The sequence below is a fragment of the Gambusia affinis genome, linkage group LG14 (assembly GCF_019740435.1).
Source record: "Gambusia affinis linkage group LG14, SWU_Gaff_1.0, whole genome shotgun sequence".
NCBI lineage: Eukaryota > Metazoa > Chordata > Actinopteri > Cyprinodontiformes > Poeciliidae > Gambusia > Gambusia affinis.
In genome coordinates, this window is record NC_057881.1 from 24,363,354 (window position 1) to 24,380,042 (window position 16,689).

Below are 16,689 nucleotides of genomic sequence, written 5' to 3' on the forward strand. Positions count from 1 at the left end.
ACCTACCTACTGATATGTTGGCCATCCAATCATGAAAAAGTTCAGTCTCTTTGCTCATAAGCTACTTGGTTCTGAGGATAAATCTACCTCTTCCTGATTTTATTTGAAATGAAAGGGCTAGTGTTCCACCAACCAAAGATTTGACTTATTTCAACTCCCATGTCTCTAAGAATTATTACATTTTCAAAACCTTCCTGCTGTGATTAGTCAATCATTAATATTAGAAACGGAGACCAAATGATTTGGATTTAAATGAGCATGGTTAGCATTAGCAAGTGTAAGCAGTCCTTGTAGACTAAGTAGTCTGACTTTCCTAAGAGATTTCCAAAAGCCCAACTAGAACTGTTGTCAAAGAATATTTTAGTAATCAAGTAGTTTATCGATTTTTAAAAAAAAAAAATATTTTTTTTTTTTTGGAGTAATTGGATCTCTCTCTTTCTTTCCCTCTGTCGTACTCCAAGCATCGTGGCAGTCAATTTAAAAATGCTTATTTGTCCCCCCAAAAAACGACAAAAACCCAGAGACTTTGACATTATGCTGCCAGCACACGGCAACAACTCGTAGACAGAAGTGAACGCACTGCCCAACACAAATATTGATCCTGCCGGAACACGGTGCGCTAAATAATGAAACATAATTTTAGGAGCCTTCGAGACTTGAATCATTACAGTCCTAAGCCCAACATTCCCAAATGCATCTTCTGCCACACCAGAACAAGGCTAAAGGCTCCAGAGGGTAAAACGGCTAATTTCAGTCTTCCTATGACCTCCTGACCTCTTGCCATCACCAAGTGTCTTCTGTGTCAGTTTGTTACCTCATCAGTTTGACGAATCTCCCCCAAGGTCAATGTGAGCAACAGATTTTAAAACTGACCCAGAAGAGTTTGAGTCATCTTGTGGTAATAACTAACATAATCCTCACCGCCTGGGTATCTGATGCTGAGTTCAATGATCAGGACAAAACAATTGTGAGAAACAGTCACCAGCCAGTTTCTTGGTGCATCTCTAGAAGAGAGTTTCCTCTCCTAGTGAAGAGGTTTAAGCTGCTGGTTCTTTTAGCCTCAGGTTGAAGAGTCCAAGTTGCTTTGCTGAGCACAACGTTGGAGCCTGTAAGTAGCTGCAGTAGGTCTGAATGATCCATGAAGGTTAAAAAGAAAGTGACTCTCCAACTCCAGTGTTTCTTCAGAAGCTGCTTGATAATGTGAAGTAGAAGCTGCCTGTACTGTCGCGGCAGCGACATCAATAGTCCCGTCTGAGCCCGTTCCAGACCGAGTGTGTTCAACATGCCGTGACGCAGTGAAAGCACTTTTATTTAGCTGTCTGTATTTGTCCTTGCTGCGTGATGTGGAGGACTGCGAGGCAGGATGGGCTGATGGAGTTTGTATTGCTGCAGCAGCCCTAACCATGAGGGGTGGGGGCTCCTCCATGAGCCAGAGGAACTCTCCTTCCAAAAAGCTGCTGTTTGACTCGATCTCGTCTCCCTGTCACCGTGCAGACCCTCCTTTGGCTCTGAATTTTCCAGTAATCCATTTGGTCATGCTCTTTAGCAGCTAATCCAAAGCCTGTTGGGTTGTTGCAGAACTTGGCGGAGGATCATGCTGGAGGCTCTTTTTTTTATTGTTCTATTAAATGTAATACTTCAACATGTTTCTACAGGAAGCCAGAAAGGTCAGCCAGTGTTGGCAGTTCCTTTGCTGTGTTAGAAAAATGAATTTCCTTCCATTCATCTCCAAGTTGGCCTTTTATTCCTTCTCCCCTCATTCAGCTACACGTTTCCATGCAGGACATCTGGTGCTTCGGACAATGCAAAGTTTACTTCGGCTTTCAGTACAAGCAGCACAGATTGAAGTAAAGCAGACCACCCATCATCCTCAGCTCCACACAGAGCAGAGGATGATGGGTAGAGATGTTTCTGCTGCTACCCTTCTGGAGAAGACATGACTTCCTGTCAGGTCTGGGTTATTAGACGCCCCTTTCCTTATGACTTGCTGTATTTTGTTGTTTTGCACATGTGTAAATACTGTAAAGGATCAACGAGACTGATGAGACTGTATATATGAGGTGATGTGCTCTGTTTTTAGAGCCTGATTGTCTGTAAATTGTTACAATGACTTCAGTTGGGACGTGAGGATGGTGAAAAGTGTTTCATTGGCCGGTTTGTGGTCTTGTGGGAAAAAACAAATGTACAACATGGATGATGTCTCCTGTCCTCTGTGTGCGATTGGGGCATTCTGGAAATAAAATGGGAGTTTGTTTTTATTTATTTATTTTTAAACCATCATTCAATGTTCCTATTCCAGAGAGCGCTGACCCAGGATCACCATAAACCATACTGGCTCTGCCCCTCCGCTCCCCACCCACCTGCTGGACATTGTAGACACCAAATGGTGTTCAGATTCACGGTTTAAGTTTGAATCAAATAAACCTGTTACTGTGGACCCTTTACAAATGTGTGTGACTCTTGGTGAGATGTCTGTGCAGCCATGGACACACTGTTGTCCAGTACTGCTGTCTGAATTCACGAAGAACTAAAGAACGGGTGCAAAATTTGGTTTTCTGGCCGATTACTGATCTGAAAAAAGTCTGACCAGTCCATTCTGATTTTGGCCGATACTAATTTATTTATTTATTTATTTTTTTGTCTAATGTTGCTGAATATATCAAGAAAGTCGCTGAGTTGGGTAATTATTGTTAAACTAAATATGCAGACATGACGTGATATGGGACAGTGGCTACCAAGATAAATAAGATCAGCTTCACATCTAAGCATCAGCCAATCAAGACCTTCCAAAATTCCATTATTGCTCACATAGCTTTGTTTCACTAACTTAAAGCAAGAAGTTGCACCAGAACACAAGTTGCTCCATTTTTTTTATTTTTTTGCTATAAGATTTCAGAACAGGTAATCCTAGCTTAAAATATGGTTAGATTGTTAAATCAGTCATTGTTTTATTGTAACTACAGGAACCTTCCAGTTGTGATTTCTGTTTTGTTTTTTTAGAATCGATGAGTATAAAGAGAGCAGTAAATGCTACACAGCTCTGAAGTTAAACAAAATCCCCACATTACCTCTGAACTGCAGTTGATGTCTTATTTAGTGATACATCTGTGTCTTTGTGTGATCCCAGTTGATGTTTAACTGGAAGATTTCCAGCAGATTCCCTATCAGGAATGAACCAGATCTGTCGGTGTGTGATGCATTCAGCTGACACGCCTCCGTAGGAATTAGATTCCAAAATACTTTATTGATCACAAAAGAAAAGAAAATAAGGAACTAATACAGTTTGTAAATAGAAGATTACATACGCATTAAATAAAAAGGCATTGAACTTTTTCTCACTGTTTGAAGTGAAGTAAACTTTCTCTTCTTTTTAATCAGATTTATCTAAATTACTTCTAAATGCCACAACAATAAAAAAAAAAAGAAAGAAAGAGTTCAACGATTTATTTATCAATCTCATTGAAAACAAGTTTATGGTTTCAACAATTCAATCGTGTAATTATTTTGTATTTAGTTTTATGTATAATGTGTGTAGGCCTACTTCTGTTAGCTTGGTACCAAGCTGCTAATACATTTTCCCAAGATGGATAAACAATGGATTATTCTATTAAAGAACGTTTTTTTATACTGGCATCACTTCATTTTTACTGATCTTTTTAAGTTGCTCCCAAACAGTAGTTTGGGTTGTTAGCATTAGCACTGCTAGCATCCCAGGGCATTTCAGAATGTTCTGGTTCTCTGCCTCTCGGGTCCAAAATACCTCAACGACACTTTTCCCTTTGCGTCGTCGACTTAAGACTTTTCTCTTGAAGTGTTCCCATGTTAGCAGTTTTAAACTTTCAAGCAGCGGCTCATCGTTTTAGTCATTGGCGGGGTTTGTAGCGAACCCAGCAAGGAACAATGTTAAAAACCAGAAGCTTAACACTGAAACAGCCAGATCTATTAAAAAGTGTTTGTGTTTAATTTTTCCAAATGTTCCTAAATGCATAATTTCTCCTACTCCAGCTCTGTTTTGGGGAATGAGCCAGAATCCCTGCAAACCACTGAGGAATGGCTAAAATGTTTCATCCAACTGAATGTCTTTTACTGCGTGGTTTAATTAATTTCTTTAATAATTTGTTTGTCCTGATGTGTTTCTTTCTCTTTGCTGCCAGACATTTTCCTACCAATAGTCTAAGGAATCATTATAATGTCCTCCTCCGATTGATAAAGCCAGTCACCAGTTATCACAATACAATAATTATATGTAAAGCCCATTAAATTTGATGAGCTTTGGTTATTTTAATCAGACCGTAAGGTGAAGTTGCTGCATCCTACCACCAGGAGGCGAAAAAGTTCCGTTTTTGTTTTCCACAATTCTGCCAGCCTGGATGCTGACAGTGGTAGGTTTTTTTAAACGTCAGTTCTCCAAGGCCGAGGGGGGAAATTTAGGTTGGCAGCTTCCCCATACATTAAGAACATCTTTAAATTACACGAGAGCAAAAAATACAGCTATTTAAGGAAACTTCCCATTAAAATATCATCAAATCTCAGCTCTGCGTTTGGTCGACTTTGTAAGAGTTCTATCAACTTCAGCACTGATAACCCTAAAATCTATAAGCTGACTGTATTGAATCACAGTCACATCAGGGAATAAATCAATTCAACACGTGTGTTGTTGTAATTCAGAAAAGATTACCAAGAGATTTCAAAGTAAAAAGCTGCTTCTTTTTTCCTCAAATGAAGAAAATGAATCCCTCAAACACATTTAGATGCAAACAGGCTGTGTGAGAGGTGATTAGAGCCACTCTTGCAGGAATATTTTTATTAGTGTGAAAACTCAGTTTGTTTATTTATTTATTTTAATGACATCATGTACAAAATGGTGAACATTTGGCTTCAGTCCCTCCTTCTGGTGAGAGAAAGTCATATGTTCTCGCAGTTCTTCAGTTACCTGAAGGAAAAATGTGGTCAGTTTGTACATTCAATGAAATCAAATCCCATTCTGTCCACATTCCTTCAGCTCTGACAAGTTCAGTTATATTGCTAGTTGATTATTTCAAGTTATAAGACAGTGCTCAGTTTTAAAACACAAGAAATCTCCAGATTCAGGTTTGATTTTGTTGCTGATTTTTTACAGGACTTGTTTCTTTAAAATGAGTGTTTAACAATCCAGTTTCTCAATAAAATGGACGAGTTAGAGCCCAGGATAGAGAAAAGGAAGGTTTGAAGCTTCTAAAGTAATTCAAAATTAGGGTGATGGCAAAGATGTCATCCAAGCTTAAAGACTTGGAGCAGCTTAGTGGGCGCTAAACAGGGGCAACAAAACAATGGCAGAAAAATGATTTCTAGTCCACATTCTCTGTTTAACAGTTGTTGTGATGGTAGGGGAGACCAGGGCAGGTTAAATTTCACCCTTTGATAGAGGGCTGTTACAAAATGCTTGTGTATGAATTTCCAAAATACTCACCAGAGACTAGATTTAGGAGTTCTGACAGCGAGGTGAAAGAGGCTTAATGTGATTTTTCACATTATAACGTACCTTTTGATGCTGTCTTCCCTTTCAGTTGATTTTAATGCTGGATTTAGAAAACAACACTTTAAAAGAACAAAGGTGGAAGTATAGATTACAGAAACACAAACTCTTACCAGGTATTTTCGGTCTAGTTTTTAGTGCAAATATCTTATAAGATATAAGACAAAACTAACTTTCAGCAAGATATAGGATCATTTCAATTATGGGAACATTTCTTGTTATAAGTGAATTTATCTGCCAATGGAGCAAATAGTTTTCATCAATATTAAGGAATTACGAGAAACTAGAGCAAAAATACTTGGGAAGATTTATTTATCTATTTATTTATTTGCAGAGAATTTGGAATAATTCTTCCTTTGCTAGGTTATTTGCGAGCAGAAATACAGGACAGGATGTGGATGGTTGTTACATCTGACAATGGAAAACAAAAGACAGCTACTCAGATGATAATGAAAAAAAATATTTTATTGCAGTTAAAAAGAAGAAAAACATTTTTTTTAAAAACAAACAAAAAAAAAACTGAATCATGAGGAGAAAGTGAGAGGCAATGGAGTCATGGTTCCATGTACATAATGTCTACGCTTGGTGTGTGTGAAGCTTTTTCAAACAGCCGTCCAAACCAGACATGGAAGAACTGGACACCAGAACAACCTCAGTATGTCTGTCAGAGAGAAAATAAAATAACAGGGATTTTGTTCTGTTTATTTAAGGGTTTTTTACAAGCTGGATAGCCTGTATGTTCTGTCAGCTTATTAAATTATCAAGGTTGGGTTGAACGTTTTGTTGTTTTTCAAAGGCCTCCTTTCTAAATTAGTTCTCATTGAAATGTAACTGAGACAACCGACCCCACAGTGGAGCTGGCGGTCATGTCGAATCTATTGAACAAAAAAAACTCTGACTCTATTTAAACTCTGACTCTATTTTTATTTATTTATCTATCAGGACTGTTTGTGGTTCCATTACATTGAAATGGGAGCGACCTGCAGCGGGTTTCTTTGGAATGTATATGAACGTATAAAGTGGGACCACCAGCCCCGTCCTCCTCTAACACAGTGGTCCCCAACCACCGGGCCGCGGACCGGTACCGGTCCGTGGACCAATTGGTACCGGGCCGCGCAAGAAATAATTAAATATGTCCGTTCTATGTATTGAGTATGGAGGAGCTTTTATTTTGAAAATCGTACACCGGATGCCGAGGTTTGAGTCATGCGCCAGCTCACAACGCGCGTTCGATCTTCACAACGCACGCACGAACACCCCCCCCACCGGTCCGCAGGAAATTTACGAAGGCTTGGCCCGGTCCGCTGTACTAAAAAGGTTGGAGACCACTGCTCTAACACACTGTCTCAGAGATAGATGCCATGAAGCTCCTCCTCTTCCTCCATTAACCGACCCTAACAGGCTGACTGTTTCCGGTCGGCCTTAATCCGCCCTGCCGCTTCCGTCACACAAACAAATGCAGCCTCCCTGACAGAAAGACGGACCGCAGCAGCTCGATGGGGGACTGGCCAGCGGGGGCTCGGCTGGTCGCTGTTTCCGGGACGGACACGGGAGGCGATCTGCTGAGGCTCGCGCCGCTGATGTGGGGGGAACGGTGAGGGCAGCGCGAGGCGAAGCGGCGGACTGCGCTGTGTTCTCCTGCGGCAGCACCACGGACAGCGGCCATGACGCGAATGCGCAGGAAGGCCATCGTCGCCCTCTTCCTCTTCACACTCTTCATCTTCGGGACCATGATGGGGCTCAGGACGCTGAAACCCAGCGACGGCTTCTCGGACCTGGCGCCCGGGATGGACTTCGCCGGGGAGAGGTCCGACAGGAAGCGGCCGGACGGGAGAGACGCGTTGGCGTCGCCGGGCCAGTTCCGCTCCGGCGGCAGCGACACCAAGGTGGTGTTCACCAAATCCGACCGAGACTCCAGCATCTTCTACGACGTCCACATCTTCTACTACCTGTGGTACGGCTCCCCCAGCATGGACAACCAGTACATCCACTGGGATCACCCGCTGGTGCCCCACTGGGACCCGAAGATCGCCGCCAGCCACGCTCAGGGCAGACACACACCTCCGGAGGACATCGCTTCCAGTTTCTACCCTGAGCTGGGGCCCTACAGCTCCAGGGACCCAAAGGTGCTGGAGTCCCACATGGCGCAGATCGAAGCGGCTGCATCAGGTAAACACTGCATGGGTTCTTGAGAGGTTCGGTTCGGTTTCTGGCTGAACCCACAGTTCTGCTAAATTCATCAGCAGTTGAATATGTAAGCAATATAAATATATATATATATATATATATATATATATATATATATATATATATATATATATATAAATATATATATATGTTCTACCATCCACTGAACAAGTTAACAGGGACAATTCATTTGTTCCATGGATTTTATTTTCTAGAGCTCCCAGTTCTTTGCTATATTCTACCAATACAAATATTAAAATTCCCTTTGGATTTATAGCAAATATTTCTACGGATGGATGGAGGTGGGATTTTTTTTTCAACAATTTAATCTTAAAAATAAAGTTTTAAGATAAAATATATTTCATATCTATTCAGATCTGGAAAACATTTCAACTAAACGCCCCATTTGTCCAGACTGAGCTGGTCCAGGACCAGAATCCTGCAGTCTGGAAACTCAGAACCATCATTCAATTACTGGCTATAAAGCAACATTTTCCAGATAGCTAAGGTAGCCAGATGTCAGATATGAGTTATATCTTACTTATATTCCCCCTATTTTTTTTTTTTTTTTTTTTTTTTGAGGTCAGGTCACTATGGAAACCATAATGTTCCCCTCCATTGGAACAGTCTCCAGGTATTTCTGGAATCTCAGGGCATTCCCAGGACTGCAGGGATTTAAACGTCCCTCCAGTGAGTTCCAGGTGCCCACTGCACTGGGAACAGCTCATGCTTTAGCCATAAAGGACCAGCTGAAAAGCTACCAAGGTACTACCTAGTAACGCACGACAAAATACCTTAGACACCTGGTCATAATTCCTCTCTACATCCAAACTCCTGTGATCCTTTGAGCAGCTCCTTCTGCTCCATCATTCCAGAATCCTGGAAGAGATTTTCCCAGAGAGGCTTTTGATGTTTCTAACGCTTTTTGGTTCACTTTCCTAATGATTTGGGCCACCACTCCACCCTTTCTTACTCATTGATTGGACTTCTAGAACTTCCTTTATCCCAACCACCACTGCCTCAACAAGTTTCTCCCATTCTTGAGTTTTTAGGTCTGCAGCCAGTGAACTTGCAGGCCTTCTGGGCCCCGGAGCCCCTCAGCTGCCTCAGGAGTCTCCAGAGTTAAGCAAATCCTGAGGGGTTCCGTCTACTCTGGTGTCCACCGGTGGGTCCTCTTGCTGCAGCAGCAATGGACTCTCGTAACCTTCACACAGCTGGAAACCACGTCCACAAGTGGCGCAGGGTGATTAGCTGACAGCTGAGCTCCCTCTTGTCACCTGAGTTTTCAATATGGAGGCTGCTGATGGCAGGATTACAAAATCAGTCATCAACTTTTGCTGAAAGTGTCCTCGTAGAGTAGACAGCCTGGTTTAGCTGGTTTTAAGTCAACTCTGGTCCGTCTACAAACGTCGGTCTGGGTTCGGTTGCAGTGAACTCTGATGCGGTTCAAATGCATATGTGAACGCCAAGCGGACCGGAGACCGCTCCGACCAACAGCAGGAAGCCAGTGAGTGTGGTGCGATACAGCGTCCGCAGGAGGAATATGGTGTGCTATTTAAACTGGGTGGCTGGTGAGGACGAAGGCCTTGTGATGCTCATATGACAGAGAGAGAAAACTTTCCAGCTGATTTTACTGCACATTACTGAGGTTTGCGCTGATGTTCTTCATATTTATTCCACTCTGGTGCGGTTCTGACAGTCCTCTTGTCTCCACGCTGTGGGTTTGTAGGAGTGCTGGTGTTGTCATGGTACCCACCTGGGGTGGCAGATGACCATGGGGAGCCCACTGAGGACCTGGTTCCTGCTGTCATGGATGCTGCCCAAAGACACAGCATCAAGGTAACTGGTGAGACAACCGGTATGTTTTTTAACCTTATGACTACTTACTGAATGAATGAAACTCTGTGATGGTTTCCTTCCCTGTAATCATTTGGCCTCAATTTCACTAAAATAAATGAGGCCCATTATTTGTTCATCCAAATGTCAGCAGTTTCCAGATTTGGAACCGTGAGGTTCAATTTAGAAAATCTTCCTTTTTGGAGAAAACCTTTTATTGGTCATAGGAGATGAAATACGTTGATTGTTACCAGTAGAGAGAGCGCCACCTATCGCCCTTTTAACCTCTAGAACCCGACGGACCCACTGGTGGGTCCGTCGGGTTCCCACTGATTTGGAGTGCTCTGATTTGCACTCCAAATCAGAGCAGGGCCTCAAAGGGTTAAGTGGCAGCTTAAAGCGTGGTAGGTCAATAATCAGCACTTTGAAATGTATTTTTTGTAAAGACAAGTAGGCCTGTCACAATAATCAATAAATCAAATTAATTGCATAATAAATTAAAACAAACTCAATAATTTGCATTGGCATGATTTATCGTTTATCTCTTTTTTCCCCTCTTTCTACCAAAAACTGTATGATAAAAGTCTTCAGTTTGGTGCTTCAACTAGACTTTATTTGAAGGAACATTTTGTTTACTAAGACTTCAAAATTAATTTTATTTCTTGTTTTGTTTATTTATTTTGGATATTTCAAATGTCTTCCAGTGTTAAACGTTCTTTGGAATTTAAAGTTTTCTGATCTTTTACAATGTGCTCTTGCTTTATTATTTTGCCATTACCATTATGTTACTTATGAATGGTCTCAAAACAACAATATTATCGTTTATCGCAATAACTTCTGGAACAATTTATCGCCCTGCAAAATTTGTTATTATGACAGGCCTAGAGACAACATTTGTTTTTGAATTGGTGCTATATAAATAAACTGAACTGAAATTAATTCATCATTGCTACATTTTTAAAAGCTCCCTGTTACAGTTGCTATTTTTATGACAAACAGTTTTTGTCATTTAAAACACAGCAGCAATTTGACATATGCGTCTAAAATTAGTTTTCTTCTGATAATGCATTAATGTTGTTTTAGTGTGCTGTTTGTTTTATGGACCAAGGGATGGAAATTAGCATTTTGCTTACTCTGGTGTACTTGTAGCAGTATGGTACGTTCAATAATATCATGCATTGTTGAATGCAATTCAGTTAGGAAGAAACATGTCAGAACACAAAGCGTATCACAGTGAGTTCTGTATGGGACTGCATAGCAACACTACTGTTGGAATTCCCCTCCTGCTCATAATGTGTGTGAAACAGCTGTCACTGCGATCCAGCGTTTAACTCATTTAACCCTCCTGTTGTCCTAAAATAACATTTAGTGGATCTTTGGGGAGTTTTAACACAGTGGCGGGTCATTTTGACCCGAGGACAACAGGAAAATAAAGACAAAAAGTTTTTTTTCCTCCAGTAACAACTTCCACTCCTAAGAGTGTGTAAAATAGTGCATGAAAACCTCTGAAGACACAGAGTAGAGCTCAACCAGGCCAGCCTGCAGCGTTTCTACGGCTCTAACATTGACCAGTGACGTAATAAAGTGACTGGACGGCTACAGGATCCAGATGGACGTCCCTGAGAGCTGGACCTGTTCGTCCAACCAAACAGGAGCAGGATCATGATCTCATGATCTCATGATCTCACACCAGGTAAAGCAGCTGCCAGGCCTGGGCACCAGCTCTAAACACTGCTGCGTTACCATAGAAACTGTTTATGAGGACCTTGCAACCTCCGAGGTGGGCGTTGAATGCTCTCTGTTTGCAGCTGCAGCAGAACTTAGTGGCTCCTGGCATCTGAAGCCAACAGGCTGAGGTAACACAATCATTATTACTCATATTTTATATATGTAAAGGTAATTTTATTTATATAGCACATTTTCAGCAACAAGGCAATACAAAGTGCAGTGTTGCAAATGTGTGTGTATGTGTGTGTGTGTGTATACACGACTAGTAATTCAAGAACAACCGGTAATTCCAGAAGAACCAGTTGAGCAAGGCACCAGTTTTACCAGACCAACCAGAGGAAGTAAAAAAATCCATGATGGTATCCAGTATCTGAGTGTTCCTGTCTGGTACATTGTATTGAAAACTGTACCTACCCTCTTGCTGAATCTTCTCAGCACTGATCTTGGTTTCTGGTCCTCCTGTTCTGGTTCCCCCAGCCTTTGCCTAACCAGATCTTTTTCAGTCCTCAAAACCAAGTTGTGCCTGCTCATGTCTTAGATCTCTAGACAATCTGCCTCATACTTGCTACATAGATTGTCCAGTTCATTGCAAAGACTGTCCAGCTCTCCAGATTGCTCATCCATTGTCAGCTGTGCCTTTTTCAAGTCCATGAGAAACTCCCGCAGTCTTCTTCTTCTCAGAGACTGTCGGACCATCTCCAAACTATGCACTGCAGCTCTCATCTCCGTGTACTCATGCTCTGTCTCCTCCTACGCTGCACGTAGAGAATCGAGCTGTGCCTGCTGTGCATTGTTCTCACTTGCCAGCATGTCACATCGTGCTTGCAGGTCTGGTCACCTGCAAGCGCTTCCACAAGACTTGGAGCGCTCAAACTTTCTATGGAGACTTTCAATAATCTGGCGGAGTTCTAGATTTTCTTTCTCCAGTCTGTCGCGCATCCTGTCATCACAAAGCTTTTCCACAATGCTGGCAAGCTCATCGGGCACATGGCGTCCACTGCTGTCTTCAGGCATTTTAAAAATTCAATTAACAGTACCTTTGAAGTGCCTGAATAAAATTAATTGTACTTATCCGTACTTGTGTTGCTGGACAGTCCAAGAGTGTTGGGATATGAAATGCAGTTTTGTTCTTGTGTCTCAATGCAGTCTGACATTCAGAACAAATGGGATTAAAGGGAGATGGATCACAGTCATCAGTGATGTCATATAGCATGAGACCATTTTCTTGGCATATATTACATTGTGGGGACTCACTGCTCTCAAAGAATAAAATATGCTGTTTTAGTATTAGTAGTAAGGTTTAGGACCAAGGTGTGAATTGAGTTTTGGTTGGGATTCGACAGTAGAAAAGAATGTAAGTCAATGGAAAGTCTCCGCAAAGACTGCGAGGCAAACGTGTGTGTGTGTGTGTGTGTGTGGGCGTGTGTGTGTGTGCGGCTGACCCTGTACCACCTGAATGATGGGATGTCTGTGGGATGGAGGCTCTCTGTTCTGTTCCTCAGAAATGTTCATCCTCAGCTAAACTCTGGTTCTGTTCAGCTTGTGACTGATGCTGAATATAATACATGGAGTCCTGTAAAAGTATTCACACCCCTTACACTTTTCTAACATCTGGTCTCATTAACACTTAATGAGACCAGATGTTTGTATTTTATTAGGGTTTTATGTAATAAACCAACACACAGTAGACCAGACCTGTGAAGTGCAAAGAAAGAAATGTACAACTCCACTTTGTAGAACCATTTATAGCTGCAGGTTGGCTGCTTAATGTCTCCATTCATCCTTGTCACATTCACTTCTGCCTTAAAACATAAAATTTTTTATGTGCATTTCTTTTATTTTTACTGTGTATCTTCTATTGCTGCTGGTGTGTTTGTTCCCTCACTATTGACCTTGTGGGAGTTGGATGGTCCGGTTGGCTGTGATACCAGCAGGTCCAGTTGTTCAGAGCGAGAGCCTCGGACTTTCAACCAGTGGTTCGGAACATCTGGCCTCCAGCGTTGGTTACACTTAAATCAACATCGATTTAGAATCAAAAAGAACAAGGTGGTGGAATTTTAGAAAAGGTTTTGTTTCATTCTTGTTGCCTTTTTATCTCTTGTTGTGAGACGTGATGAACAAAAGAAGAATGAACTGATGTCCATAGAGAAGACTCCAGATGTGTATAACAGTTTGCTACAGTATGTTGTGAATACAGTAAACTGACCCCAGGATGGGGGTCATTTGGTACGTATGTTCTGTTATTCCTTGGAAAAAAAATGAGGAATTCTGAGTTTTGCTTACACACTGGTGTGTATTTTTTCCTCTGCAGAGATCTTAAAAAACAATCAAACAATCAAGGCAGCATATTTTTATTGTTTTTCATATTGCAGTAGAATAGAAATAGTTTTTCTTTTCCCACAAAGAGAAATTCGGGTGTAACAGCAGCATCAGATATTCCAGTTCAGACAAAAGGGCCTTAAATTGTTAAAACTATATGTACAAAAGAAGATAAACAACAACCAGAATAATAAAAATACTGTGCAGCTATTAGAGGAATTTTTGACTCATGGTCAGGAATGTGCATCTTAGCTGGATTACTTTTTCAAAAATGTACTTAATGTTCATTTCTGTTGGAGTTAGAAAGATTATTTACAATACAGTTGGGGCGTGCTGTGGTGGCGTAGGGGATAGCGCAACCCACACTTGGAGGCCATTAGTCCTCGACGCGGCCGTCGCAGATTCGATTCCCGGACCCGGCTGACATTTGCTGCATGTCTTCCCCCCTTTCCTGTCATCCTACTGTCATATAAGGGACACTAGAGCCCACAAAAGACCCCCTGGTGGGGAAACAACAACAACAACAAAAAAACAATACAGTATATCAGTACAGAAAATAGTGTATAGCAGCTTTTAGCTAGCTTTTTGCTAACTAAAAGGTGCTCTGATAACAACAATTTTAAAAAGATTTCACCAAGATAATCAATTTCCAAATTTGAAACATTCCATCTTCTGCAGGTTCTTTTGTTTTCACTTGGTGCTTTTACTGAAAATCCCTCCTCCTGTCTCTGTGCACAGGTGGCCTTTCACATTCAGCCGTACAAGGGACGGACGGACCAGAGCATGCATGACAACATCAAATACATTATTGACAAGTAAGCTCCTTCCCAGTGGGGTTTGGGTAGTCCTGAATGCTAGTCCTAGATTCAGGACTAGCACATCAGTCCTTTAATGTAGTTCTGCATTAAAGGAGTGAAGGTGAAGGCCAGAGGGTTGATGATGAGGAGTAGCTGGTTGAATATTGATGGTTCCTCTTTTCTATCACTGAGTTGACAGAGTAATAATGGAGGTTTTTGGAAGTGTGACTCTGGTAGGACGTCATGACTATGGTAGATGTTTTGTGTCGTAAACCACGACTAAGAACTACCGAGGAGTCAGAGCAGGTTCTAGAGGGAAGTACATTTGTACCGCAGAAAGAAGAGCCGACAGTTATTCATCCATTAGGTTCTTATTTCATTCCAACCTCAGAGGTACGAAAACACATAACAGATATCGCCACAGCATTGCTGACCAGATTTCTGGTCTGTCCGTCAGACCAGAAATCGTCACCATCACCTCCTTCAACCAATGGCAGGAAGGTACTCAGATAGAGAGGGCTGTACCCAAGAAGACAATGGCGCGTTTATATTTGGACTACTTACCAAGGTGTTAAAGGATGCCACAATAGAAGAGTTGGTGAAAAGTTACATTATTATTATTAGTACTATCATTATTATCATTATCTGTGTAGTAGGAGAGGTAGTACTACCAGAGTAGTTGTCTTGTGATCAAAAGGTTGTAGGTTCAATTCCTGCTTCCTCCTGCCTCATGCTGATGTTCCCCTGGGCACTGCAAGGTACTTAACCCCAACTGGCTTGTATATAGGCATATAAATGTGAGTGTGAATGGTAATGTAATGCGCTTTGAATGGTCAAAATGATTGGAAAATGTACCATTTAACTTCAAGCTACATTGATATGAAATTCTTAGGATTATCCATTTGTCTCGCTCTGTTTTTCTCAGATATGGAAACCATGGCGCCTTCTACAGATTCAGGACTAGCACAGGGCAAGTCCTGCCACTGTTCTATGTCTATGACTCCTACCTTACCCCACCCGAATCCTGGACGGAGCTCCTGACAGCCAAAGGCTCCCAGAGTATCAGAGGGACGCCTTACGATGGCGTTTTCGTTGCCCTGGTTGTGGAGGAGCGCCACAAACATGACATCCTGGCCAGCGGCTTTGACGGCATGTACACTTACTTTGCCTCTAACGGTTTCTCCTTCGGCTCCTCTCACCAGAACTGGAAAGCCATCAAGGAGTTCTGTGATGCAAACAACCTGCTGTTTATCCCCAGCGTCGGTCCAGGCTACGTGGATACCGCCGTGCGACCGTGGAACAACCACAACACCAGAAACCGGGTCAACGGGCGTTACTATGAGACGTCCCTGCAGGCGGCTCTGTCCGTCAGACCAGAAATCGTCACCATCACCTCCTTCAACCAATGGCATGAAGGTACTCAGATAGAGAGGGCTGTACCCAAGAAGACAATGGCGCGTTTATATTTGGACTACTTACCAAACCAAGCAGACTATTACTTACAGCTTACTCGTCAGTGGGCCGAGACCTTCAACAAGGAGAAAGACAAGTGGCTGATGTGAACAAGGCTTCAGCTGCCTGGTGGAGGCTTTGAGGATCACTGTGAGTCTCAGTATATGAGCTCCTTCTGACTGTTGACCCTAGTGATTTATCTCGCCAACATTTTCTGCTCAGTATTTCTTTGTAAACGTAAAAAAAAGTACAGTTACAAAGACAAGCTGTTTTTTTCCTTCCCTATTTTACTAAAATAAAGACTGTTATTTCTTGTACTTTCTTTATGACCAATTAAAATGTCTGTTTACTGTTGGAGGACTTGTATTTATTGTCACCTGAAAGAGTCAAGTGTTGGAGGTTAGAAAGCCACAGTTTGAGAGAGTCAGAGGTATGCAGGTTAAATTCTGCTTCTGCTTCAGTTCCTTCTGTCTTCCAACTGATAGAGATCAACCCTAAACACAGCGACGCATTTAAAGAACCATGTAACTTTGCTTAGTTTACTCATCACTCATGACCACACAATACAGCTGATTGAAAACAGATACATACACTGTATAAAATAACTTAACTTTTACTTCTCATTAAATCAGAGCAAACTTTTCTCTTTTACCTCAGTGAGGATTATCCACATTTTTCCTGTTTGCTAAATGTCAGAATAGTTTCTTCAAAGCCAGAAGTTCCGATCCATTTCCTCCGGGTTCAGTAGAACTATAACATATCTTAAAGTATACAGACATTTTGGTTTCGAGCCATTCTTCCAGACAGAACCAGCATTACTCTGACAGAGGTCTCACACACACACACACACCTCCT

At 41.9% G+C, this 16,689-nt stretch overlaps 1 protein-coding gene across 1 annotated transcript; it reads left to right on the forward strand.

Moving 5' to 3' along the window:
• Positions 1-6,857: 6,857 nt before the first annotated feature.
• Positions 6,858-16,188, forward strand: maneal (mannosidase endo-alpha like). Its single transcript, XM_044138288.1, has 4 exons — positions 6,858-7,684; positions 9,432-9,541; positions 14,324-14,400; positions 15,308-16,188. The coding sequence occupies exons 1-4, from the start codon at positions 7,180-7,182 to the stop codon at positions 15,942-15,944; spliced, it is 1,329 nt and encodes a 442-aa protein (XP_043994223.1). The 5' UTR covers positions 6,858-7,179; the 3' UTR covers positions 15,945-16,188.
• Positions 16,189-16,689: the final 501 nt, after the last annotated feature.